At 43.4% G+C, this 27422-nt stretch overlaps 2 protein-coding genes across 2 annotated transcripts in view; one reads left to right on the top strand and one right to left on the bottom strand.

Annotated features, from left to right (window-relative positions):
* The window catches only part of CLGN (calmegin), a 67017-nt gene extending 47941 nt beyond the window's left edge, over positions 1–19076 (top strand). The window contains exons 11-15 of the mRNA XM_029910682.1: positions 4318–4533; positions 5945–6064; positions 6306–6447; positions 17513–17625; positions 18913–19076. Of these exons, the coding sequence (XP_029766542.1) occupies positions 4318–4533; positions 5945–6064; positions 6306–6447; positions 17513–17625; positions 18913–18993 (672 nt within the window). The 3' untranslated portion in view covers positions 18994–19076. The remainder of the gene's footprint in view (positions 1–4317; positions 4534–5944; positions 6065–6305; positions 6448–17512; positions 17626–18912) is intronic.
* A 2804-nt stretch (positions 19077–21880) lies between these two features.
* Positions 21881–26020, bottom strand: SCOC (short coiled-coil protein). The gene is made up of 4 exons (XM_024208124.1): positions 25954–26020; positions 25293–25364; positions 25115–25198; positions 21881–24415 (listed from the first exon to the last, which is right to left on the bottom strand). The coding sequence occupies exons 2-4, from the start codon at positions 25312–25314 to the stop codon at positions 24273–24275; spliced, it is 249 nt and encodes an 82-aa protein (XP_024063892.1). The 5' UTR covers positions 25315–25364; positions 25954–26020; the 3' UTR covers positions 21881–24272.
* Positions 26021–27422: the final 1402 nt, after the last annotated feature.

Below are 27422 nucleotides of genomic sequence, written 5' to 3'. Positions count from 1 at the left end.
ATTTATTGAATTGTGGGATTATAGCTATGCACTGCTAACCATTAGGTCCTTTTGGCCTGGAATGACTATTCAAACTGGGAGCCTGTCTCATTTTTTAAATAAATTGCCTGAAAGCTCTAAGGAATAGTTCCAGACGTTCTTGGTGGAAGGCTGTCTGGTTTCTTGATCAGCTCTGCAAGCTTCCTTGGATGCACCAGACTCTGTGTGGCAAGAGTTATGGTAACAGCAGTAACTTTGCACTGATCCTCATGGTTGCAGGTGTCTAGGATTCCTGCAGAAGTACAGCAGATTATTGAAGACTTTTTTCTTTTGAGGGCTGTGCTGGTTTTCACCTGTAAGACTGGAAAGGCTTTACACACATCAAAAGACAAGAGCAGTCCCTAGGTCTATTACACGCTGGCTACAAAGAGGACAAAATACCATCCTCAGTTCCAGCCAAGACAGCAATTCTACCCCTTCAGGCTATCTGACCATTTAGAGAAAAAGAAAAGATCACAAAGGAGGCAGCCTCTGCCTTCTGCCTCCTTGCTCACTTCATCCAGGCAACCACAAGCCTCAAAGCAGCCTGTTTGACATTTTTTGTCAAAGACAGCATACCTACCAGCTTGGATCTCTCTGGCTTTTTTCTCTTCCTGTGAGAATAGGTTATCCCATTTCCTAAATGCATGGCAGACCATCACTTCAGACAAGTGGGTGCTAAGCAGGATGGCATCAGGATGTACCCTACGTTTTTCTAGTCCCCCTTTCCACTTCCCTTTTCAGGGACCCATCTCATGAGTCCGTGCTAAGAGAAAAAGTGCTGATTCTGCATTCTTTGGGAGCCACAGAGGAAGTGCTCTTTCACATCAGGTTGGGGTTTTTACTCCCAATATTTTCTAATACCCAAAGCCAGAGGGGTTCTTAGACCCATCCAGAACTTCAGAACCTAAACAGATGTATCAAAAAGTTTAAAGTTGTTCCATATGGTTTTCCTAGCTTCTGTTATCCTTTCTTTAGATCTGGGAGACTGAGATGCTGCCCTTGGCTTACAGGATGCCTACTTCCATGTGGCAATCCACCCTAGCAGGTTCCTGAGGTTTATGGTAGTAGGAGATCCTTACCAGTTCACTGTTCTATCTTTCAGACTGTCATCAGCACCAAGGCTTTTATCAGACTGCCACCACTGTCATGCACTTATCTCCACAATGAGGATGTCCACATGTATCCCTGCCTGGACAATTGACTGACACAGGGTCACTCCAGTCATCAGGTAGAGACCAGTATTTGTTGGACTCTCCATTTGTTCAGCAGCTTGGGCTTGAAAATAAACAGAGAAGTCAAATCATGTCACTTTTCCAAGAATAGAGTTCATTGGGGCAGTCCTAGACTCAGCCACTGCCAAGGCTTTCCTGGCAAAATAGGACCTCTGTGCATGGTTCAAGGATCAGCCATGAACCACAGGTGAGGAATTACTTCAGGATCCTAGGTTAGATGGCTGTTTGTATATATGCAACCCCTCACATCAGGCTGCACCTCCAGGAAATGCAGGCATGGCTCAAGTGAGTCTACCACCCCCAGGTTCATGATGTGGATAAACTAGTATGCATCCCAGTCAGGGTCTGTTGTCTCTAAATTGGTGGATGAGTCAGGGCAATGTATATGGGGAAATTCCTTTGTCTCAGTCTCTCCCCTCAGACTTTGCTAATGGACGCTTCAGTCACGAGGTAAGGAGGTCATTTGGATGATCTTCTGGCTCAGGGCTTATGGGCCACTCACAAGGCTAGGTTACATGTAAATGTTCTTGAGCCATGTGCAATATTCCAAGCATGTCGCATTCAGGGCAGGGCCATGTAGATGCTCCCTGATGACACCACAGCAGTATTTTATGGGAACAAGCAGGGAGGTGCTGGGTGTCAGGCTGTGTCAGGAGGCAGTCAGGCTGTGGCATTTCTGCATATGGAACTCGGTAACTCTTAAGGCATCTTACCCTGCCAGGAGTTCAGAATGGTCTGACAGATCCTTCAGCCTGGATCATGAATGGCCTCTCAACAAAGGCGTTCAAGGATCAGTGTTTTGAATAGGAGGATTTCCAGCAGCTAAATTGTTTGCAACTTGGCAGAACAGGAAATGTGCTTAGCTTTGCTGAAGAAATGGTCACAGTCCTGGGTCCATCTCAGACACTTTATTTTTCCTGTAGGGCAAGGGCCTGCTTGTACGTGTACCTACCAATGCCACTCATTCCTAGAGTTATTATCAAGCTGAAGCAAGAACAAAGTAGAATGATCCTCTTGCCTCAGCCAGTCTGGAGCTAACTTTAGTATTGGACCTGTGCAGAACCTTTACTTCTTCCACAAATCAGAGTTGACATCCCAAAATCACAGGCGAATATTACACCCAAATCCTTGGGTGCTACATTTCATGGCATAGTTCAGCAGTGGTTAAATACAGAGGAGGCAAGTTATTCAGTGGCAGTCAAGAACATCCTGCTTAATAGCAGGGCAGGCAACATTCCACTATAGTTACTTACCTTAAGTGGAAGTGTTTCTCCAATTGGGAAGCTAGCCACAGTCAGTCTCCTACACAATTCACAATTCAAAAGATTTTGGACTATCTACTACATCTCAAAGTTGGGTCCAGCTTTCAATTCCATTAAGGTGCACCAGGCTGCAATTTCAGCTTTTCACCTTTAGTATATAAGGTAGGACTGTTTTCACCAGTTCTGTGACAACCAGATTCCTAAAAGGTGGAAAGAGTCTGTCTATTCCTATCAGGAATCCACCTCAACCTTGGGACTTGAATTTAGTGCAGTCAGCTCTTATGGGTCTTCTATTTGAGCCCTTAACCTCCTGCTTATTACACCTCTCAGCAAAAATGCATTCTTAGTGACCATCACTACTGCTAGAAGGGTTGAGTAACTGCATGCCCTGGTAATGGATCCCCCATACACTGTATTAAACAAGGACAAGGTGCATCTTAGGTTATACACCAAGGTGGTGTCTGATTTTTCACCTACATCAGTCTATATACTTACCAGTCTTTTTTGCAAAGCCACATGTTCACAAGGATGAACAATAGCTGCACACTTCAAATGTGTGTTGAGCCCTAGTCTTGTCTTAACCTAGGCAAAACAAATCCCATTTGGGTTTCTTCACAGCTTTTCATAACGTATGCAGCATAATGGTGGGGTCACTCTGTTAGACCATAATGACCCTAAATGGATTACCAGCTGCATTATCATGTGTTGTGCTGCCAAAGGTATATCACCTCCTGAGAATTTGACAGTGCATTCAACCAGAGTGGACTTGGCCTCCACAGCATTTGTGGGAAATGTCCCTAGTGTGGACATCTGCAGGTCAGCAATGTGGTCCTTGGTCTTTTGCTAGACACCTTGCAATTACAGCTGCATCAAGAGAAGATGCAAATGGAGAAAAGTGGTTCTACAGTTCTTTTGATGGAACTCCTGGCCCCATCTCCATTGGTAGTGACTTGGAAGTCACCTACGGTGTCATGGAATTATGTAAGCACTCAAAGAAACAGTTACTCACCTTCTTATAACTAAAGGTTCTTCAAGATATGTTGCATGTTTCCATTACACGACCCACCATCTTTTCCCAATGCATTAAAGTCTGTCATCAGGATCTTGGTGCAGAGGAACTGAAGGATGGACTGGGCAGCTTGCCCTTTATATTCTCTGTTTGGGAACCACTCTTGTGGGCATCAGTAGGGAAAACTCTTTGGCACTGGTACACAAAATGCGCACGCATCCACAGTGTAATGAACATATGCAACATATCTTGAAGAACAAGGGTTAGGAGAAGGAGAGTACTTGTTTCTTTCTTAACTTGTAATCCTGCTTCTCTGAAGAGATCATTTTTGAGAATTTGTGTTCACCTCTCCTAAGATAACTCTTTGAGGTGCTGATTACTATAGGATTTAAGATGTTAAGCCTATTGGTCTTGCTGTTTATCTCAAGATTTTATAATCAATTTTTAATTTTTGTAATTGGCCATGAACAGTTTTGTGTTCATCCGTGAACAGTTGACTGAAAGATTCCAAGGGCAGTGGTGTCAAATCACTGAGCCCACAAGTAGCATAAGGGATGTAGGTGCCTTGTGCTACCAACCACTAGCACAACCCTTAGGGAGCAAACATTTTAAAGACTTAGAGGTGGTCAGTTTATCATGTTCTAGGGAAGTGACATGCAAGATTTTGCTTTTCTGAAGGGTAAGTAACTTCCCCTTCCTTTCTAACTGGCATATGTTTGGCTTTTTTTAAAAAAGTGATTCACTGCTCATGTTTTTAGTAGCATCTCTCTAATGACTTTTTTTCTTTTTACAGGGGATCTGGAGTCCTCAAAAAATCCCTAACCCAGATTATTTTGAGGATCTTCACCCATTTGAAATGACTGCTGTTAGTGCTATTGGTTTAGAGCTGTGGTCTATGACCCCTGATATATACTTTGATAATTTTATCATCTGTTCAGAAAAGGAAGTGGCAGATCGATGGGCTGCAGATGGCTGGGGCTTGAAGAAATTGGTAGCTAGTGCTAATGAGGTATACAGTAGTATTTACCATACTCATAGTAGCCAAAATAAGTGGGGAAACATGCTGTTGGAAGATTTTACTGTTAATGTAGACAATATATTGATTTGATTACTTTTTATTCAAAGTGGATAACCGTTCTGAGAAATGTGCTAAATCTTTCTAGTTTGACTGCTTAGCTTTTTCCAAATCTATGCTCTTCTCAAATGTAAGCCTTTGAAGCACTTGGCTTACATATGGGTGAAATCCTGATCTCTCTGAAGTCAATGACAAAACTCTTATTTACTTAAGTGGTGCCAGGATTTCACCCCTAGATTTCAATACTCCTTGATAAGTAAGAGTAGGATCTTTAGACTCAAAGCCTTGATAGTATACTCACTCTAAATATATAATCTCTCCAGGAATGGATAAATGACCTCTCAAGGATGCTGGTCATGTAGCAAATCTACTGTCAAGCAAATTTAAGGCCCTTCGTCACTCTGAGCACATACTATACAACTCTGAAAATACAGTGTGCATCAGTTATCAAATCCATGTCCCCTATCCTGTCCTCATGTGCATATCCATCTTTATATGCACTGCCTGGAGACGGCCAGCACCTTTGAAATACTGTGGGCACACATCTCCAGCTTATGTCACAAGATGTGCACATGATACACTGTCCTATCGTATGTGATCATAACTCTCTCTAATGGCTGTGCCCAGCAACTACAAAGCCTCTTTCTTACAGCTAAGAGCTTGTCTACACGGTGGGGTAATGCACTCTCGTGCACTTTAGAAATCGTACCTTTGTAAAGTGTTCACTCTAGGTATGATTTCTAAAGCGCACTAAAGTGTTTTCCATTAATTGGTCCTCATAGACCCTGCTGGTGTGCTTTAACGTAATGCTGTTTTGAAACAGTACTATGTTAAAGGGCACTAGGGGACCTTTAGCTTGCACCAGAAGGGTCTACTCAGACCAATTAATGCACAACACATTAGTGTGCTTTAGAAAACACACCTCCATAGAGCACATTACCCTGCAGTGTAGATGAGCTCTAAGAGTACTCCGTTGGCTCAAATGGTAGGGTGCAGGCCTGTGCTTTCAGTGCTTTGGCTCCCACTAGTGACAATGTATTCTATCTGTGTGTGGCTGCTGTTTTCTTACATCTGCAGATCTCTAATGGTGCAAGTTTACAAAATTTGTCCCTTAATATTTAATAAACAATATTCTTGCCCTTTAGAGAGAGAGAGAGTGCATGTGTGCAACATTATAGCTGGTAAAGAAAACGAAAAAACGCACTAAATTCCCAAAAGAGAAGCCTTTTACATGATGTTAAAGATTAACAAATGTCTGTACAGTACTTTGAAAAATGCAGTGAGCTATATAAATGCTAGGTCACTTTATTCATTATAGTGATTAGTTCTTCGTTTCTTTCTGCAGCCTGGTATGTTTAGTCAGTTGGTGACTGCTGCAGAAGACCGTCCATGGCTTTGGGTTCTTTATATCTTGACTTTAGCACTGCCTGTAGGATTGGGTGTATTGTTCTGCTGGCCAACCAAGGTAAAAGAAAAATTGATTTTATTTTCACCTTTTTTTTCTAATGATAGTACTGTAATTTGTTTGACCTTAATGTCCTCTAGCAGCAATATATTTACATAATTGAAAAATCACTTACAAATAAAATCAGTTGGGTTTTTATCGTAAATCTTAGTTTTAATAGGCCTTCACAAAATCCCCCCAAATTAGAAAATAAATGTTAGATATTAGTTATTTAAAAATGTAAATGATTAATTTATTATAGAAAATAGAAGAAGACATTGACTACAAAAAAATGGATGTCTCTAAGCCAGTTACAAAGGGAGAACTAGAACAAGAGAGAGGGGAGATAGATGATGAAGCAGAATTGGAAAAAGAAAAAGAAAATGAAGATATTGCTTTAGAAGGTAAGCTGAGCAAACAAATTGTGGTTGTAGACATGTCAAAATTCAAATAGCTATAGACTGCTTTTCCAGGCAGAATAATACCAGTTCTTAAAACCAGCTATTGTAGAGTAATAGGGCTGGGGAAAAAACAGTGTTACATTACTATAAGTAGTTCTTTGACCATTGCCTGCCTGGAGTCTACTCTTCTTTGACCTTTTTGAATAGCTGCGTCTGCTGGGGCTGTATGCACACCTTGCCTCTGCCCTTATGCCATTCTTTTCTCCACCCTCAAGCAAGAGTGCACAGTCCCAACTGCCCTGCAGTTCCTTCTGACCAACCAAGGCAAAAAGCAGGAACGCTACAGTGTCTTTTGGTCTTTCATCAATCAACTTCTTCCTTTAGGAGAGAGTTTTTAATGCTTCTAATATATAAATATAGTTAGTTGTGCATAATGTTAGGCTTTATACCCCTTCTGGATATTTGGTCTCTTAAGATGCTATTGAAATGTTCTGACATCATTTCAGATCTAAGATGATCATAGGCAAATCTGTGGCTTTAAGCTATGCTTCTCCTATGACACTTTGTCCATCATCATTAAATGTATGTGGTGTTTCTCCTCCCTTGGGGAGAAGCTTGTTCCTAAGTATTCTATGTGCAAATTGTGTGCGCGCGCGCACACTCACTCACTCACTCACTCACTCTATCCTGGAGAGCTGACAGCTACTTCACTTTTTATCAGAAGCTATGAGGGTGTCATTTGCTGGCACTGAACTGCCTTAGGAGCCTGCATAGATCTCAGTCTCATTCTGCCAAGTCAGAAACCAGTAGATCATCAGGCCTTGAAATACTTTTAGACTTAGCTAAAACATCCCATGCCACTGGATCCAATACAGAGCGTGTTATTAAACCATTCTGATACCTTTTCACTTCACGGTAGCATTCCTCTCACCTGAAGTTGTATATAAGAAGAGGGGTCAGCGCCTTCCTTGAGCACGGTCTTGGCATCTGTCAAGTTCTTTCAGATGACTAAGGGTATGTCTACACTACGAAATTAGGTCGAATTTATAGAAGCCGGTTTTATAGAAATCAGTTGTATACAGCCGATTGTGTGTGTCCCCACATAAAATGCTCTAAGTGCATTAAGTCGGCGGACCGTGTCCACAGTACCGAGGCTAGCGTCGACTTCCGGAGCGTTGCACTGTGGGTAGCTATCCCACAGTTCCCGCAGTCTCCGCCGCCCATTGGAATTCTGGGTTGAGATCCCAATGCCTGAATGATGCAAAACAGTGTCGCGGGGGGTTCTGGGTACATGTCGTCAGGCACCTCCCCCTCCGTCACAGCAACGGCAGACAATCGATTCGCGCCTTTTTACCTGGGTTACCTGTGCAGACAACATACCACGCCAAGCATGGAGCCCGCTCAGCTCAGCTCAGCTCACCGTCACCATATGTCCTCTGGGTGCCGGCAGACGTGGTACTGCATTGCTACACAGCAGCAGCTAATTGCCTTTTGGCAGTAGACGGTGCAGTATGACTGGTAGCCTTCATCAGCGATCTGGGTGCTGGCAGACGTGGGGCTGCACTGCACACAGCAGCAGCCCCTTGCCTTTTGGTAGAAGATGGTGTATTACGACTGGTATCCGTCGTCATCGTACTGCAGTGGCTGTCAATCATGGGCACCTGGGCAGACATGCTCAGTCCTATCGAACTGTCTTGACGATGATGGCTATCAGTCGTAGTATGCTATTTTCTGCCAAGCGCCCAGTATTTTCTGCCAAGCACCCAGAAGATGCTGAGGGCTATCAGTCATGCTGCACCGTCGTCTGCCAGCTTAAGATGTAAAAAATAGATTTGTTCTGTATTCATTTGCTTCCCCCTCCCTCCGTGAAATCAACGGCCTGCTAAACCCAGGGTTTTGAGTTCAATCTTTGGGGAGGGCCATTCTGTGTGACAGTTGTTTGTGTTTCTCCCTGATGCACAGCCACCTTTGTTGATTTTAATTCCCTGTACCTGTACGCCATGTCGTCACTCGCCCCTCCCTCCCTCCGTCCGTCAGATACTAGTTTCGTGCCTTTTTTCAGACCAGACACCATAGCACTGGGATCATGGAGCCCGCTCAGATCACCGCGGCAATTATGAGCACTATGAACACCATGCGCGTTGTCCTGGAATATATGCAGAGCCAAGACATGCCAAAGCAAAACCAGGACCAGCCAAGGAGGCGATTGCAGCGCGGCGACGAGAGTGATGAGGAAATTGACATGGACATAGACCTCTCACAAGGCACAGGTCCCAGCAATGTGCAAATCATGGTGTTACTGGGGCAGGTTCATGCCGTGGAACGCCGATTCTGGGCCCGGGAAACAAGCACAGACTGGTGGGACCGCATCGTGCTGCGGGTGTGGGACGTTCCCAGTGGCTGCGAAACTTTCGCATGCGTAAGGGCACTTTCATGGAACTTTGTGACTTGCTTTCCCCTGCCCTGAAGCACCAGAATACCAGGATGAGAGCAGCCCTCACAGTTGAGAAGCGAGTGGCGATAGCCCTGTGGAAGCTTGCAACGCCAGACAGCTACCGGTCAGTCGGGAATCAATTTGGAGTGGGCAAATCTACTGTGGGGGCTGCTGTGATCCAAGTTGCCAGCGCAATCAAAGACCTGGTGATATCAAGGGTAGTGACTCTGGGAAACGTGCAGGCCATAGTGGATGGCTTTGCTGCAATGGGATTCCCAAATTGTGGTGGGGCGATAGACGGAACCCATATTCCTATCTTGGCACTGGAGCACCAAGCCACCGAGTACATAAACCGCAAGGGGTACTTTTCAATGCTGCTGCAAGCCCTGGTGGATCACAAGGGACGTTTCACTCACATCAACGTGGGATGGCCGGGAAAGGTACATGATGCTCGTGTCTTCAGGCACTCTGGTCTGTTTCGAAAGCTGGAGGAAGGGACTTTCTTCCCGGACCAGAAAATAACCATTGGGGATGTTGAAATGCCTATCGTGATCCTTGGGGACCCAGCCTACCCCTTAATGCCATGGCTCATAAAGCCGTACACAGGCAGCCTGGACAGTAGTCAGGACCTGTTCAACTACAGGCTGAGCAAGTGCCGAATGGTGGTGGAATGTGCATTTGGACGTTTAAAAGCGTGCTGGCGCAGCTCACTGACTCGCTCAGACCTCAGCGAAAAGAATATCCCCATTGTTATTGCTGCTTGCTGTGCGCTCCACAATATCTGTGAGAGTAAGGGGGAGACATTTATGGCGGGGTGGGAGGTTGAGGCAAATCGCCTGGCCGCTGATTACGCGCAGCCAGACACCAGGGCGGTTAGAAGAGCACAGCAGGGCGCGGTGCGCATCAGAGAAGCTTTGAAAACGAGTTTTGTGACTGGCCAGGCTACAGTGTGAAACTTCTGTTTGTTTCTCCTTGATGAACCCTCCGCCCCCCCCCCACCCGGTTCACTCTGCTTCCTTGTAAACCAACCACCCCACCCTTCCCTCCCCTCCCCTCCCCCCTTCGAGCACCGCTTGCAGAGGCAATAAAGTCATTGTTACTTCACATTCATGCATTCTTTATTAATACATCACACAACTAGGGGGATAATTGCCAAGGTAGCCCGGGATGAGTGGGGGAGGAGGGAAGGAAAAGGACACACTGCAGTTTAAAACTTTAACACTTATTGAAGGCCAGCCTTCTGATGCTCGGGCAATCATCTGGGGTGGAGTGACTGGGTGGCCGGAGGCCCCCCCACCATGTTCTTGGGCGTCTGGGTGAGGAGGCTATGGAACTTGGGGAGGAGGGCTGTTGGTTACACAGGGGCTGTAGCGGCGGTCTCTGCTCCTGCTGCCTTTCCTGCAGCTCAACCATACGCTGGAGCATATCAGTTTGATGCTGCAGCAGCCGGAGCATCGACTCTTGCCTTCTGTCTGCAAGCTGACGCCACCTATCATCTTCAGCCCGCCACTTGCTCTGTTCATCCCGCGATTCAGTCCGCCACCTCTCCTCCCATTCATACTGTGCTTTTCTGTAGTCTGACATTGACTGCCTCCACGCATTCTGCTGTGCTCTTTCAGCGTGGGAGGACATCTGGAGCTCCGTGAACATATCATCCCGAGTCCGCTGTTTTCTCCTTCTAATCTTCACTAGCCTCTGTGAAGGAGAAACATTTGCAGCTGGTGGTGGAGAAGGGAGAGGTGGTTAAAAAAAGACACATTGTAGAGAACAATGGGTACACTCTTTCACGTTAAATTTTGCTGTTACATTACGCAGCACATGTGCTTTCGTTACAAGGTCGCATTTTTCCTCTTATATTGAAGGCCTGCCGGTTTGGTGTGAGAGATCACTCACGCAGTGCCAGGCAACAGATTTCGGCTTGCAGGCAGCCATGGTAAGCCACAGTCTTTTGGCTTTTTTAACCTTCTTAACATGTGGGAATGGTTTCAAACAGTAGCGCCCTCATTTCCCATACCAAGCACCCGTTGGGTTGGCCATTTAAAATGGGTTTGCAATGTAAAAGGAGGGGCTGCGGTTTCCGGGTTAACATGCAGCACAAACCCAACTAACCCCCCTCCCCCCCCACACCCAATTCTCGGGGATGATCACTTCACCCCTCCCCCCCACCGCGTGGCTAACAGCGGGGAACATTTCTGTTCAGCAGAGCAGGAAGGGGCACCTCTGAATGTCCCCTTAATAAAATCACCCCATTTCAACCAGGTGACCATGAATGATATCACTCTCCTGAGGATAACAAAGAGCGATAAGGAATGGATGTTGTCTGCATGGCAGCAAACACCGGGACCATACGCTGCCATGCTTTGTTATGCAATGATTCCAGACTACGTGCTACTGGCCTGGCGTGGCAGTGTCCTACCATGGCGGACGGGATAAGGCAGCCCTCCCCAGAAACCTTTTGCAAAGGCTTTGGGAGTACATGAAGGAGAGCTTTCTGGAGATGTCCCTGGAGGATTTCCGCTCCATCTCCATACACGTTAACAGACTTTTCCAGTAGCTGTACTGGCCGCGATTGCCAGGGCAAATTAATCATTAATCATTAAACACGCTTGCTTTTAAACCATGTGTAATATTTACAAAGGTACACTCACCAGAGGTCCCCTGTGTGCCCTCAGGGTCTGGGAGCACGCCTTGGGTGAATTCGGGGGTTACTGGTTCCAGGTCCAGGGTGATAAACATATCCTGGCTGTTGGGGAAACCGGTTTCTCCGCTTCCTTGCTGCTGTGAGCTATCTACATTATCTTCATCCTCATCTTCCTCGTACCCCGAACCCGCTTCCCTGTGTGTTTCTCCAGTGAAGGAGTCATAGCACACAGTTGGGGTAGTGGTGGCTGCACCCCCTAGCATGGCATGCAGCTCCGCGTAGAAGCGGCATGTTTGCGGCTCAGCCCCGGACCTTCCGTTTGCCTCTCTGGCTTTGTGGTAGGCTTGCCTTAGCTCCTTAATTTTCACGCGGCACTGCTGTGCATCCCTGTTATGGCCTCTGTCCTTCATGGCCTTGGAGACCTTTTCTAATATTTTGCCATTTCGTTTACTGCTACGGAGTTTAGCTAGCACTGATTCATCTCCCCATATGGCGAGCAGATCCTGTACCTCCCGTTCGGTCCATGCTGGAGCTCTTTTGCGATCCTGGGACTCCATCACGGTTACCTGTGCTGATGAGCTCTGCGTGGTCACCTGTGCTCTCCACGCTGGGCAAACAGGAAATGAAATTCAAACATTCGCGGAGCTTTTCCTGTCTACCTGGTCAGTGCATCTGAGTTGAGTGCTATCCAGAGCGGTCACAATGAAGCACTGTGGGATAGCTCCCGGAGGCCAATAACGTCGAATTCCGTCCACACTACCCCAATTCCGACCCGCTAAGACCAATTTTATCGCTAATCCCCTCGTCGGAGGTGGAGTAAAAAGAAACCAGTTTAAAGGGCCCTTTAAGTCGAAAGAAAGGGCTTCGTCGTGTGAACGTGTCTAGGCTTAATTCGATTTAACGCTGCTAAAGTCGACCTAAACTCGTAGTGTAGACCAGGCCTAAGCCTTGCAAAGACTTTCTCTCAGTATTACTCTTTTCACTCCTTACTGAGGAAGTAACAGTCAAGAGGCAAGTGATTATCAGATTGTGTCTACACTAGTGTCTGCATCCTCTTGATGCCAGTGTTTTCTGGCATTGATGGTTGACCTCCGTGTCAAATGCCTTACCATTGGCCACCTCTGCATGGTGGATGCTTCAATGCTGATAGCTTTTGGCTGTGTTAGTGCTGGTGCTTTGGTACAATCTGTGGCAGCACTGAGCCTTTCCATCTATGCCTCGGCATCAGAGGCATTAACTGTCCCCATGCCACCTGTACTGTTGACATAAGCATCGATTGCCAGTCCAGACCCTCTGGCATTTTCTTTCTATTCTTCCTCTTATTTTGGCCTAGTCACTGTCATATTTCTTGCCCTTGAATAAAGAAGCCTCCCTTGCTTCTCCATTGAGTGCTTCCCTTTACTGTATCCTAATTGAGTTCATCTTGGAAACCAGGGCCTACTAGAGCCTACTTCACTGCTACCAGCATGGCAGTCTGGGATTCCTGAGTTACAGGTTCTTTCCATCCAGTTCAGGCGATGCTGCATCTGTGTGTGGGCTCCCTCTTAGTAAGAGTTTCTCTAGGGGACCCACCTTTTTCCTATGAACCACTGGCACTTTGGGCCTATTGGGCACTTTGCATTGTTTTATTAAAGAACTTTTAGTGCATCTCTTGCTTTTTTTCTTCCTCCCTTTTCCTTTATCTCTTTCCATTTCAGTTTCCTTCAGTCTGATTTTTTTAATATGTACGTTTTTCACTGCAATGTTCACTTCCCTACTTTGTTCTTTTCACACTTCCACTGATCGTCTCCTTCCTTCATCTCATTCTTTTCTCTTCTCCCTGTCTATTTCTGTCCTAGAGGAGAATGGTTCAGCCTGCCAGCATCTCAAAATGCCACTAGGAATTTAGAGAAACAAGGTGGGTGAGGTAATATTTTGTTGGACCAACTTCTGTTGGTGAGAGAGAGACAGAGCTCTTCTGCGGGTCTGTGTGGCTCTAAAGCATGTCTCTCCCACCAATAGAAGTTGGTCCAATAAAAGATATAACCTCATTCACCTTGTGTCTCTAATATCCTGAGACCGACATGACTACAACTACACTGCATATCAGGGATTTAAGCAGAACAGTACAGAGCTCACTAATCATACTCAGCCCACATGGCCTTGTCGAAGACTAGAGCAGGAAGAGTGAGCTGAACACTGATCACCCCCGCTCTGTCATATGATCTCTGCTAGTAATCCTATGGGAATGGCCAACTGCCCTGCAAGTCCATAGAAATGACTGCCCTCCAAAGTGCATTCACAGCAGCCCAGTTCAGGCCTGTTCTGCATAGTTAAACACGTGAGATGTGACTTTATATGTAATATCATGATGATGAAACTTAATTTAAAGATACAAGTAAAATAATCATATTTCTTAGACTACAGATTTCATACTGTACAAATAATCTCAATCTATTAAACCTCCAGGATTTTCCTCGTGTTGTAGTGTGATGTTTCCCTTTAGCAGAAAAGAGATTAGTTTTGTGGGAAACCGTCTTAATTCTTAAATCTGCATTAATCCTTATGCATTGAATCAAGCTGTACAACTCAGATACTCAGAATGCCATTCAAGATTTTTTCTGGTTTTATTCTGATGAGGTTTGAAATATTACTGAAACATTATTAAAAGATGGATCTTTTTCTGATCAATGACTAGCATTATCAAAGTAGATTTTGGAATGAAAGTGTAATACATGTGGTGCCAAATGCAAAGAAAAACTAACTTGAATCACACAACTTCTTTGATTAACTTGTTTAAGAATTTTGTCTTTGGAATGGCTGTTTACGGTCCGTACTGTTACACCAAGAAGACTCATTGGATCCAGTGTTAAAGCCTAAAATCCCAGTAGTAACTAAACACATACTAAAGAAAAGTCTTTAATTTCTAGACATGCAGTCTATTCAAAGGTCTTTAGACAACTTCTGTGCTTTGAGAGGAAAAAATAAAGGCTTTGTCATACATCTCTCCTTTTCCCTACTTTCCTATTCTTTACATGAAACTTGTGATTCTACTTACCAGGAAGAAGCAGGTAAAAACCTATCAATCAACCTTTCATACCTAAGAGAAGGTTTTGTTCCCTTTACACCATTCTTTTGCCTCTTCATGCCTGAAAGCATGGAGCACGTGGCTTCTGCTTTTCCCTGATTCTGTCTTTCCTACAGAAAGAAGACAAATTGAGGAGACGAAAAAAGAGATGATAAAGGAGAAAAAGAAGAAAGGAAGGAAAGATTCTCCCTTAGGTACTGAGACAGGGAAGTAACCTGGCCCCAGGCTTGAAAATGGCTTCTACTCCTTCCTTTGCTTCCTGCACCTTCTTGCTGATGTTAATACTTCAGGCTGATGGGCAGCAATTCCCATGCAGAGATGTAAAAGGCTTTCTACCAGACTACTTCATATGGAATCTGCAACGATAATATAATTTACTACTAGTTATCTACTTCTGATCTTGACCATAGCTGTCACATCTGCAGAGTCAATATCTGCCTCTTTGTTTCTGAGTAGAGAGTCTGGTGTTGATTTGACCTATGAAGTCTCCTGGGATCTGCCTGTGAGAGAAACTTCCTGCCCCTCCATGCAAGACAGCACAATTGCGAACAGCAGAAGCATTTGAAGTAGACCTTCTCAGTTTAAGGGTGTGTGTGGCTGCTGGCAGGATGTTATCTCTAAAGGGGCTCCTCAGCTTTGTGATTTGCTCTTCTGTTACTTTAATATGACATTTCTGTGGGGCCAGTGGGTGGTGATAACTTGATTTGGCCACACATCCCCTGGTTTGCCCGCCATTCCTCTGCATGGAGCTCCTGACACCTAAAGAAGCATCCAGGGAAAGGAGGTAACTCTGCCATGGAGGATAAGATGCATGTGCAACTTTTAGGGGACAATTACATCCTTATGTATTAGGTAATCAGTAACTAATAGTACAATTGTCCTGTTTATTCAGTTTCTGGCAATTGCTACTTTTGGTGTTTAGGTTTTTCTCTATTATTTTTAAATAATGTTAGTGCTTCTGCAAAGTGCTGGATTCACAGCACTAAAAACTGAAGTCTTTTTGACAGAATGTGAACAGTGGTGTTTTGCCACACTGTCCTTACAGTTATATAGCTATTTTTTTAAGTAAACATCTCTAAGTCTGCATCTATACCAGGAAAACTAGGACCTGTTGTTTTCTATTGGTACTATCTCTACTGTTGGTAGCACTGGTAGAGACTATGGTGCAGACAGGGATCAGGTGTTTCTACCACCATGTCATCTTTCCCTGCTCTGAATAAAAACACCTAATACCTGTTAATATTACTATTTCTACTACTGGAGTTGAACTGGTAGTGAATTATGGGTCGAAACTTCCTACTGTAGATCAGGCCAGAGAGGATAAAATGATTTAAGTGTTCATGCCCATTCAGTTCATGGCACCTCTGCTGAGACTACCAACAAGTGCCAGTTAATATTTTTTCTGACATGGATGTCTGTCACTAAGAACTACATTTTGATTACTAATGTTGATTTCAATGTTGTAGCTGTGTTGGTCCCAGGATATTAGAGACACAAAATAGGTGAGGTAATGTCTTTTATTGGACCAATTTCTGTTGGTCAGAGAGACAAGCTTTTGAGTTTACATAGAGCTGGTAGAGGTATTCAGAGTGTCACAGCTAAATACAAGGTAGAACAGCAGATTGTTAAGCATAAGGAGTTAATATGTGTGTCGAGACCATTCCAGGTGAAGTGGGCAATTAATCCTCTACACTCCTAGGACAAAAGAAGGTTAGTGGGTTACAGATTGTTGTAATGAGCCATAAATCCAGTGTTTGAGTCCATGATTTTTTTTATATCTAGCCGAGGTACCAATTTTAGTTCCCATGCCCGTCTTTTGGAGGTGTTCTGCCAGTTTCCTTTGAGAATGAGAACTGAGAGGTCAGAGATAGTGATAATTTTGTGAAGTGTGTTTGCCCAAGGGTGGTGATAGTTATTTTTTTTATCATTTTTCTGTGCGAGTTCATTTGAGAGTGTAGTAATTGTCTTGTTTCACCCACATAACTGTAGTTGGAGCATTTGTACACTGGATGTACACCACATGTGATAAGAATGTGTAGGACCCATCGATTTTGAAAGGTGTGTTGTGGGGGGCATTGATCATCGTTGTAGTGGAGATATGTCTGCAGGTTTTGCATCTGTACGGCAAGGTCTGGTGCTGCTTTGAGTTGGTGTGACCTGGTCTGTTAGGAGCTTGCTTCTGATTGAGGTTGTTTTTTGCAGGCCAAAATAGGGGATTCAGGAAACCCATCAAGTATGGGTGGTAACTGTTTAATGATATTCTGTATGATAGACCCATAATTCCATTGTCTGTCCCATGAACCATCCAATCTCCGTTTTGGACTAAAATTCCATTTGCTAAAACAGTTAGAGATTAAGGAGTAGATTCCTCCTTTTTGTGTCAACAGTTGTTTGCAGTTGTAGTAAATGTTGCTTGAATGTCTAAATACATGAATTGCTGGCATGAAAAGAGGCTCGGCTGAAATTGTCAAAATTGGGTACTAAAATTTGACAATGGATCTTACACTAGTTCAGTGATTCTCAAACTTGTATTGGTGACCCCTTTCACATAGCAAGCCTCTGAGTGCGACCCCCCCCCCTTATGAATTAAAAACACTTTTTTATATATTTAACACAATTATAAATGCTGGAGGCAAAGCGGGGTTTGGGGTGGAAGCTGACCGCTCGCAACCCCCCACATAATAACCTCACGACCCCCTGAGGGGTTCCGACCCCCAGTTTGAGAATCCTTGCACTAGTCGATGTTAAGAAATCTCTAACCCTGGTATCAGGGGGTTATGTTAGTTTGAACAGTTGCATATAAAATGGTCCATGTTAAAATTTGAAATTGATGTATTTTGCTTTAGTAGTGTATTTGGTTTTCTCACTTATCTTCGCATAAAATAGTCCATCTACTGAGTCGTCATGTTAATCTCTGCTCTAGAAGGTGAAGGTGAGGGTGAAGGTGAAGATAAAAATGATGAAGAGGAGAATGAAGCTGCAGAAGGAAGTCAGGAAGAAGAAGGTGACAAATCAAATAAATCTGGCTCAGAGGATGAGGTGAGCTACTCTAGAACAGCAAATAAGATTTGCAAATAAGCACAATGGGGGGGAAAAAGCAGGAATTTGATTGTTTCAGGGAAATATGTTTTACAGGGGATATAGTGACCACATCCTTCTTTCCCCCTCCAATTTATCCATAAAACCAGACCCCCGTCCACATACTAATTTGGATATTTTCTCTATTTATATTAGTTTGAATATTTATTTTATTATTTTAGGCATTAGAATTTATAGGCTTGTAAAATCTGTGGTTACAGCTTCCCCTGCTACATACAGCAGAAAGAAGCTTTGTAAATGATGTGTTCGGAAGCAGACTGCTGTGTTTTGGAAAAGGAACTCTTTCCTCCGTTGAGTTTGGCTGAAGTAATGCTATTTAAAAACTTCTTCTAACTTTCTGTAGAACTTGGTGGTGTTGACAGGGTTTGTGCCAGGGAGATTGAAAGAAGAGTACAGTTTTATATAGTTAGCCACTCTTCTAGCAGTTTTGAAAGTGTTGGATACTTTGGCAAGTAGCAAATCTCTTAATGCCTCGTTTTGGAAGACTTCAAAAATATTTCAGATTTTCTTATTTCTGCATATCTTATCCAGTTATTACCAGGATATGCAAACATTTTTATAATTATGACTAGCTGTTAATATCTAATTCACAGATTTCTCAAACTGTTGTCATTGCTAAGACAGTGCTATAGCTCAGGAACTTTAAATTAAAATGACGGGCCTGCCATTGGGTGTTGCAGGGAAGTAGGGTTGCAATACATTGGCTCATATAGGAGTTTCCTCTTGGGAGGACTTCTGATATGGTAATTACCTGTTTTCAAATTAAGAAGCACTAAGTCAGATATCTGTTTTGGCCATGCTGCTTACTTTGTCTCCCTGAGTAATGCGGCTGTGGAGTACCTAAAACCTCCAAAGTAAGAAATGATGGGTAGAATGAGTGCAGACTACTTTAAGGGGTGGGGGGGAGTCACTGAATTCATGACCCTGCAAATGAAGTTGTTTCTTTAGATACTACTGAGTAAATCAGGCAAGAAAAGTAAGAAGCTTTTAAGGATAAAACTTCAGTTTATACTCATCTTTTATATTCTGTTTATAGGACAGGAAATAAAGATTATTTAAGGCTGAGGAAAGGGACTTTACCATTGTGCATTTTGTAATACTTGCCAAGTGTTGCATATTGTCTATGGATAAAATACTGATTGGGATAAGGAAAATACCTCTCATTATTGCCATAATTAAATGTAGATTGCTGTTTTGATGAACCTAAACCAAAATTTTCTATTCCAGATGAAAGAAGCTGACGAAAGCACAGGGTCTGGAGATGGTCCAATGAAATCAGTACGCAAAAGAAGAGTACGAAAGGACTGAGTTATTTCCGACTAGTATTTTTAGTTCCTGATTATAGAAACATGGGATGCCATTTTGGTGTGCCTGACAGCTTGCAAGTTACTGAGACTTTATTAAAAAAAAACAAAAAAACTGGACTTATCACTACATAGCTTCCTGCTTCCATATCCAGCCTCCTTGATCTTCCCAAACTTTACCTTTTTTCTTCCCCCTCAGGAAAAATGCTATCTGTGAAGTTAGATGGTGTTTTGAATTTAGAATAAAAGTAAAATGGCAATTTTATTATCTGATTTAAAAGATTGATATTCTTAGAAATTAGTTAATATATTGGTTGATGGTCATTTTGGCTCTAAACCTTTTTTTTAAAACATGAATAGTAAATGCGATAGTATTTTTGCAGCTCTAGCACAAATCAGCTGCTTCCACTTCACCTGAAGTGCAATGTAGCATCTCTAGTAGTTCACAGCCCTAAAGAAATGGCCAGTTATATTTCTTTTCTGTGCAGAGCTAAATACAATAGTTGTTTTTGTATAATAAATATTCAGTGCTAGCAACACATTTTATTGTAAATGATCTACCTTTATAATATGTTTGTGGTCACATGTTCACTTTAGGCATTTGTTACAGTAATTTATTTGACAAAGTATCATTCACTGGTTAATAGCTAGCATAGCATGTTTTACATTTGAATGCAGACACTTTCCATCTACTTGAAGTAAAATGGTGTACAGGTAACTTTTTCAAACTTTTATAGTTCTCATGTTCCAAGCCAGAATGGCCTAATCCCAGTTGACAAAATATTTGCTAAGTGTACATTGCCTCTTGAAAATAAAATATTTAATATAATCTCATGTTTATCATGAAATTTATTAGTCTTACAGATGAGAATTTTGAAGGGTTTAGTTTTTATTATAGTCATAAGTAGCTGGACACCTTCAATTACACTAGGATCTAAATAAACAGCATGCTGCAAGAGAAACTTGTTTGCTTCTATCTTATACTTTACAACTACATCTTGATTAATTTTTTATCCTTGGACATACCACAATGGTCTTTAAAAGCAGGGTTTTCTGAAATTATTTAAATTATTGAACTTTGTCTTTTGCCAAAGAGAATTTATGCCAGAATTCTCAGTCGTGGGATCTTGGCTTTCTAGACTGAGTTTGACAGAACTCCTCCTAGAATTTTTGACCGTAAAGCGGTGAATCAGGCACTCTGTCATACACTGCCACCCCTTCATCTTTCCTGTTAAAAAAAAATCTACTCACTTTGCTTCCAAACCAGAAACAATGTCACTCGAGCTCTTTTTTTATAGCAAAGCCCTTCACAGGATTTAAGATTTTAAACTAAGTTTCTCATTTTCTTTGTTATTGTTTATTCCTCAAACTACTTCTTTCAAAACATTATTGTGGATTTTTAAAGAGGTTTTAGGGAGCAGCTTCTTTTTCTCTTCCTTCCCTGTCCTCCTTTCTCCTATTATCCCCCATCCACAGAAATGGAAAACAGCCAGGGGAAGCAGAAGGACAGTAACTATCCCCATTGCTTGACCCTCCTGTCCACGAGGCATTTGTCTGGGGCAAAGGTGAAGTTTCTGGCTTGTGTGCACCCAGATCCACATTGAACTGGCTCAGCAGAGGAAAGTCTCATCCATGTTGAGCAGCGAGCAAGTAAGCCTACCTCACTAAGACTGGGAGCCAACAGTAGGGAAGAGGTGATAAGTCTTGCTAGCCTCTTCCTAAGCATGGGATCCCCATTCCCACAGCTTGCAGATCTGTCCAAGGCCTGAATCACTAGGGAAGGCCAGGTTCTCCATGGCAACTGGGAGGCTCTGGAGAGGAGGGGGGAAGGTCCCCCCTCCAGTGCAGAGACTTCAGACCCCCTTACCTCAATTTTTATTCCTTTTGTGGTAACCAGTGTTCCAAGGCCTGATCTAGAGATTAATCACTTGGAAGAGAGAGATGTAGCTGTTTCAAAATTGAAAAAGCAGGGTTAGGCTTCTCTGGAAAAGCCACCCCCCTGAGCAACATAAGTTACAGCAACCTAAGCACTGCTGTGGCTAGTGCTATGTCAATGGGAGAGCTTCTCTCACCAGCATAGCTACTGCTTAGACGGAAGAGCGCTCTCCTGTTGGCATAGAGCATCTTCACCAGACGCACTACAGTGGCTCAACTGCCTCACTGTAGCACTTCTAGTGTACACTAGCCCTGAGTTGACTTATGTAGTGTTCAAGTCTGTAGCTTAAGAACCTAGATAGGGTACGCAAACCTCCAAAAAGATACTTTTAAATAAAGTGCAATGTTTCTGAATTATTAAAAGGGGCTTTTAAGGGCTTTCTTGGTATCCATTCTTCAGTTTATTAGGTTCTCTATCAGTGTGGTTTTTAGATACCCAAATCATTGGGCCCATGATAACTTATGGTTAAACATTTACCAATCTGACAGATGTTTTGGGTCTGATCCCACTGCAGTTATTGGAATAGATTGGGCCTTTTTAGTACCCACTATGTAGTGTTTAGAACACAGAATAATTAGTGTATAAGATCATACAGCAATGCAAAGTATTTACAGAAGAAAGGTTTCTTCTGGTGCACATGCAGCTTATTCAGGTTAATTACTTTGACTGAAACAAAGTTAAGGGAAAGAAGTGAATATGAATTTTCTATTGCTGACTAGTTTCACTGGATAGCTATGCATATTTACAACCAGTGTCAGGGCCCTAGATGGTGATAACTTACTGAAAAATACTATATACTCAGTGTAGTTAGCAAATGCTAATCATGCCTACTGTTTAAGTAATATTTCTATGTAGAACTTTTTCACGTTAGTTTAAAACGGCCTTAACGCTCAACGTTTACATCCGTAAAACATTCCAACCCTATATACTGTCCGTTCTAAGACAAACCAACTGAGACAAGTCAAAAGCTTTTATTAAATGTAAAATCAGAAATACAACACAATTTTTAAATGTTCATAAGTTAAAAGGCCACAATAGTGGGAAGCAAAATGTTTACAGTTGAAATGACTACTCTATATACATATGGCTAAAATATCACTATCCAATCTTACATTAATACAAAACATGATTAAGATTACTCCTTGATTTTAGGAAAGTGGCTCAACTCTAACAAGTGCACCAGGTGACAATGGTGGATCTTTCCTATTATGTAAAGGGGGTGTAATGCTATCCCTTACATCATAGGACAGTTATGGAGAAAGGAGCAAAAGTATATATATTTTTAAAGACAAGTGTCATGGGTACTGTTTTATACCCAAACACCACTTGCCTACGTAATTAGCCAGAAGATTAATCCTATTTGCTACCAGTACTTGAGCACACACAGGGTGTTTAGTAAGCACGAAGGGGACAGATAAACCCCAACGAAGTTTAAAATTACTGTTAGGGGTTTATAAGACCCAGCCACTATGTTGGCCAGGCAGTTGGGTTAAAGCCCTAGCCAGGTTAGGTCCCATTCACTCTACAAATTTAACCTTGTTGCAACTGGGGCCCTGACTCAATATCTGACTTAGAAGCTTCACTTTTGGCATCCCACTTGGAGCCATCTAAAACTGTGCAGGTATAATTTTTTTTAATAGTGGGGGGGAGAGGGGGGGGAACAACCAAGGCCCCATTGCCTGAACAGTCCCAATCTTTCATGGATGTGGTCTTATGTCACCACTCTGCTGTTGCTGAACTCTAGTTCCTTTAGCTACCCAAGGAAGCTCAGTCTGACATTGGTTTAACTCTTTATAGTTACATCCACTCACCCAAACATAATTCTCATGTTTGTTTTTATTTTACAGAATCCATCACAGTAGTGATGAAATGCAGCCTTGACAATAACACATTTTACTTTACCTCTTAACATGGGAAAAGTGATTTCCATTATTGAAAAGATGTTTTAACTAACATTCATAAAGCCACAGCAAATCAACTAGCTTGATATAAAGACATTTGGGAGGGATGTGTAAGTTTCAATACTGATAAATGAAATCTTACCAACTTGTACCTTTTGCTTTTTCCACTATTAATACTGAAGTACACACAAAAAAATTGTAAAACCTTTGCTGACCTTTACTACAGCCCAATCCTAGTAACAGCAGACCATTTAACACATCTACACTAGAAAACTGAGGGTTTCTATGTTGCTGAGGGTCACATAAATCAGTCCCCTTGAACCTGTGCTGAAACAGCATTTCAAATACTAATGTAGGCAGAATATCCCATCCCAGAAATACATAACTACCAATTTCTGCCCCTTCCTGATAGCATGGAAGTGTATTAGTGCAAAAATTGGAAGTTGCTACCTATGGCAATAGAAATCAGTATAAGGAGGCTGTTCGGGCACCAAATGATGTTTGAAATAGTAGGTTAGCTTCTGGCACCTACACACTGCTCCAGTGGCACATAGAGGCTAGGGCCAGGTCTACACTACAAAGATTTGTCAATATAGCCATATCCATTGGGGTGTGAAAAAACAATATAGCTATGCTGGCAAAGCCCCCACTATAAAAGCGGCTATGCTAAGATGAGTGGTTCTCAACTTGGCGTAGCACCACCTCCTTGAATGACGTTAGCTAACAGAAAAACTGCCAGCAGTTAGGGAAAAGAAACTGGTTTGACGTGTGAAAGATATCGTACACCTTGTAAACAGTTTAACATCCCAGTAATTCAGCACTCCTCACAAAATCTTTTACAAACTGGGGTTATCTTCAGTTTGTCAAGAACAAGCAAGCCATTGGAACCCTGCAGAGAACAGTCACATCTCTACTAGTTCATGAAAATCCTTAACCTGTTCAAAATATTTTTAAAAATGTTCATTTTTCATCTGTGAAGGTAATGTGTTCTAGACAGATACCTAATTATTTTTTGAGCTGAAGAAAAGGTGGTGCAAAGTAAGTTTGTGTTCATTTAAAATAAGATTAACACCATTTTACACCTCATTGTATTTATTCTGCTACAAGACACTATCCTAAAATCTTCAAAGTAGTTGACAGTCAGATGTTTGCTTAATCTGACAAACTGAATCCAGTTTTGACAAGACATGCCATTGTTGATTTTTGAAACAAATATGCAAGTCTAGTTATAAAGTCTCTACATTACATTTGCACATTGCTCAAAGGCTAATAATACACAAACTCATGGCTCCAGTTTATGATAATGTTTTTAACTGTCTATAATTGCCATTAATCTTCAAATATCCAGGGAAGCCACAAACTAAGGTATTTTAACTCATGTAGCCTATGCCAATGAAAACAGAAAAAGCAGCAGCAATACAATGACGTAATCTGGAAATCACCCCCTTACTTTCGTTTGCTTTTTGTGTCAGTTGTCTGGAAAACACTAGATGCAGACATAAGATTTTCTATATATTGTCCAAGAACTTGATTTTCTGATTTGAGTTTCAGGTTTTCTTCCTTAACAGCATCTACTCGTGCTGACAGATCTATTAAAAAAAAAATTGTTAACACAACACACTTAAGCCATGTGATACGCCCAAATCAAGTTTTTACATAAGGTAAAACTGCAAGACAATACATATGAAACACCACAGTAGCATAAGTGTCATCCAACAGTCTTTTGCTAAATCAAGTTATTTGCAACGTGACAGTGTTATCATATGGCAAACTTGTTACCCAACCATCTCATTCTGTTAGTTATCCTTCACTTTTCTGTTTCTGGTCTATTTAAGATTTCAATTGTAGATTTATTTTGTGTGATTCACCTAGTTTTTCAGGTGCTAACATGCTTATCTACTGCTGACTAAGCAGCCATAGAAATTTGCAGATCTTCAAGCACTAATAAATCTCATCCACAAGCATATTTAGTCTGACTAAAAGAAAAGTTACTGAAGCAGGTCCACTTTGACTTTTGAGTCATTTGGGAGCATAGCCTGGACACTAAATCATACAAATTAACAAAAATATGTTGTTTGATGCCAATGAAGTATCTGTCTATCATGTTTATGTATCTTACTCTGTATTGTGCGGTAAACATTCCCTTGGATAAAGACCATGGGCAGCAGTAGTTTAGATTGCCCTTTTGACCAATGGATTAAGCGTTACCATAGAATACAAGGAGTCTCCCTACAAATATTTGCATGCTGTTTAACATTTTCAACATTCTAGGATGGCAAACTGCTAACCTTCGAGTGTGTGCTGCAGTTCCAAAACTTGATTAATAAGCCGTGTTTTTTCTTCCAGTTCTACCTGATTTTCAGCCTCAACAGCTGCAATAAACCACATAAATTTTAGTGCAGTCTTTCTGGCAGAATTTGCTATTACACTAAAGAATATTAGTAAAGAAGAATAAAGGCCTTCTACCATCCATGTCAGCATTCATCATTGTGGAATGGGAACTTTCCACTCCTGGATTCAGGACTTCTGGGAGAAGTTCTGCTTAAAGAGAAAAAAAAAATAAGTCAAAAGAAGAACTAGTCACTGCTATAACGTAGGTGTAATCATCTTTAGCGGTGAATTTTACAGGGGCTACGACGGAGAGTCAAGTATTGCCCAGTCCCCATTTACACACAGACCAAAGAGAACAGCGAGAGGCTTTCAAACCGATTCCTAGTCCCAGTCCGCACACCATGTAGTCTGTCACCACACACTGGGAGTAAGTGACTCCCCGTCAATCAGGCCTGGGTCAGTTCACAGGACAGGCAGCTGGGCGCCTCTCCTGTGCACGGACCGGCTCAATGCTGTACTGGGGGCTGTGTCCTGCTTTCAGCCCCGGCACGGGCCCTTCCAACCGGCTTCGCTATGCGGACAGCCCACGCTGAACAGGGCTGAGCCCCAGGAGCTGCTCTCCCCCAGCGCAGCCACCCGGCCCGGCCTGCCGCCTAGCGTATCCTCGGCCCCGCCCGGCCGCAGCGACCAACGCCGCTGCCCCGGCCGGGCTCAGCCGAGCCGAATCTCGCTTACAGGGCGCTGGCCGGGTGCGCTCGGCTGGGAGCCCCAAGCGGGGCGGCCCCTCCCCACTCACCTCGGAGTCGCGCCGCTGCTCGACAGGTTGCGGTCCCCGGCGCCCAGAACCAACTCACCGCGGCTCCGCCTCCACTCCCCAGCGCGCCTGCGCAGCCTCCTTGCCCAGGGCCGGTGCGCACGCACCGCGCCTCGCTTACCCAACAAACGGAGCAGAGACTCTCGAGGAGGCGGGGCGGGAGGAATCAGTCAGCTCCGGAGGGCGGGGCGTTTCACGGGGACAGCCAATAAGCAACGGGAGCTAACATCTGTCCTAACGTCACTCTGGCGCTTTGCTTGATTGGATAAACTGTCCCATAGTGGGCGGGGCCTGGGAGACCAAAAGGAGGCTTGGGAAAGAGGGCGGGGCATAGGTATGCCAAAGCCTAGAGACCTGCTGCGGCCTTGGGCGGGGTTGTGCCTGTCGCAGCAGTGCTCGCGGGGGCGACAGGCCCGACCGAGAGCGGGGGCTGGAGTGCTCCGGAGCAAAGGGGGGCGTTGCCCTGGCAGCCCGCACAGCAGGCCTGATGAATTTGTCCCGTATTTACAATGGCCCCATCTCCTGTGACTGTCCCCGGGGCTGAAACCAGCACGGGGGCTGCCCTGTCCCGACAGCCCATCCGCATGGGGCAGCCAGGCTGCCCTTGCTAAAGTTACCATCGACCACGGGTGTCAAGGGGCTGGAGCCAGCCCACAGGCAAAACGGCTGCTAAGTGGTTGAGGGGCTGCACAGAGACAGGGACTGTGGGGAGCAGAAGAGACAGTGTGAAAGCAGGATGGAGCGAAGGATGGGGAGCAGAAAGCATATTTAGTGGTTTCAGGGGGGGTGCAGTAGGGAGCAGAGGAGGTATAGAGGATAGTAGGGGTATCAGATGGCAGCTTCCGTCTACCTGTGGGTGGGGAAGGGGAGTCCCCTCTGAGCATCGGGGAAAAGGTGGTGGTGCCAACTCTTGGAAATTGGTTGTGACAGAAGTGTTGCTGCTGGGTCAAGACAGCAATAGGAAATGGATGGCAGTTCCCTTATCTTAGGGATGAGACGAGGGTAAGTACTGTAGTCTTCATCTGAGCAGGCAGGGAGAGGTGTGTGTAGTTTTTTAGTTCATTAAAGATTGACTTTTCAATCTGAAATTATCACACACATATTGGCAGAGGAATAGAGGTTAAAAAGTCAAAACACTAAAAATATTACTTGGAATTTAAAAAAAAACATGATTTTATGGGCCAATTTCATTGGGGGGGGGGTTGACCCATTATTTTTGATCTCTTGAGGTTGGCAATACTGCATATGCAAAATGTGCCCCTGGCTGCCTGGTTAAAAGGCACATGCAAATTAGTTCTGAATGGGGAAAAAAGCTATGTAACACTCCACCCTCTAGAAGTGTTTCTGATATGTGCCAGTAATCACAAGGTGTATCTCCAAGATACAACAGTCCTTTGCATCAGGTATTGAGGGAGGGACACTTGTGTAGCATCTTTGGAATTTAATCTCTG

The sequence above is a fragment of the Terrapene carolina genome, unplaced genomic scaffold, assembly GCF_002925995.2.
Source record: "Terrapene carolina triunguis isolate 2854851 unplaced genomic scaffold, T_m_triunguis-2.0 Scaffold66, whole genome shotgun sequence".
Classification (NCBI taxonomy): Eukaryota; Metazoa; Chordata; order Testudines; family Emydidae; genus Terrapene; species Terrapene triunguis.
The sequence above is the reverse complement of the archived record's forward strand: the minus strand, read 5'-3'. Positions and strand labels throughout refer to the sequence as shown.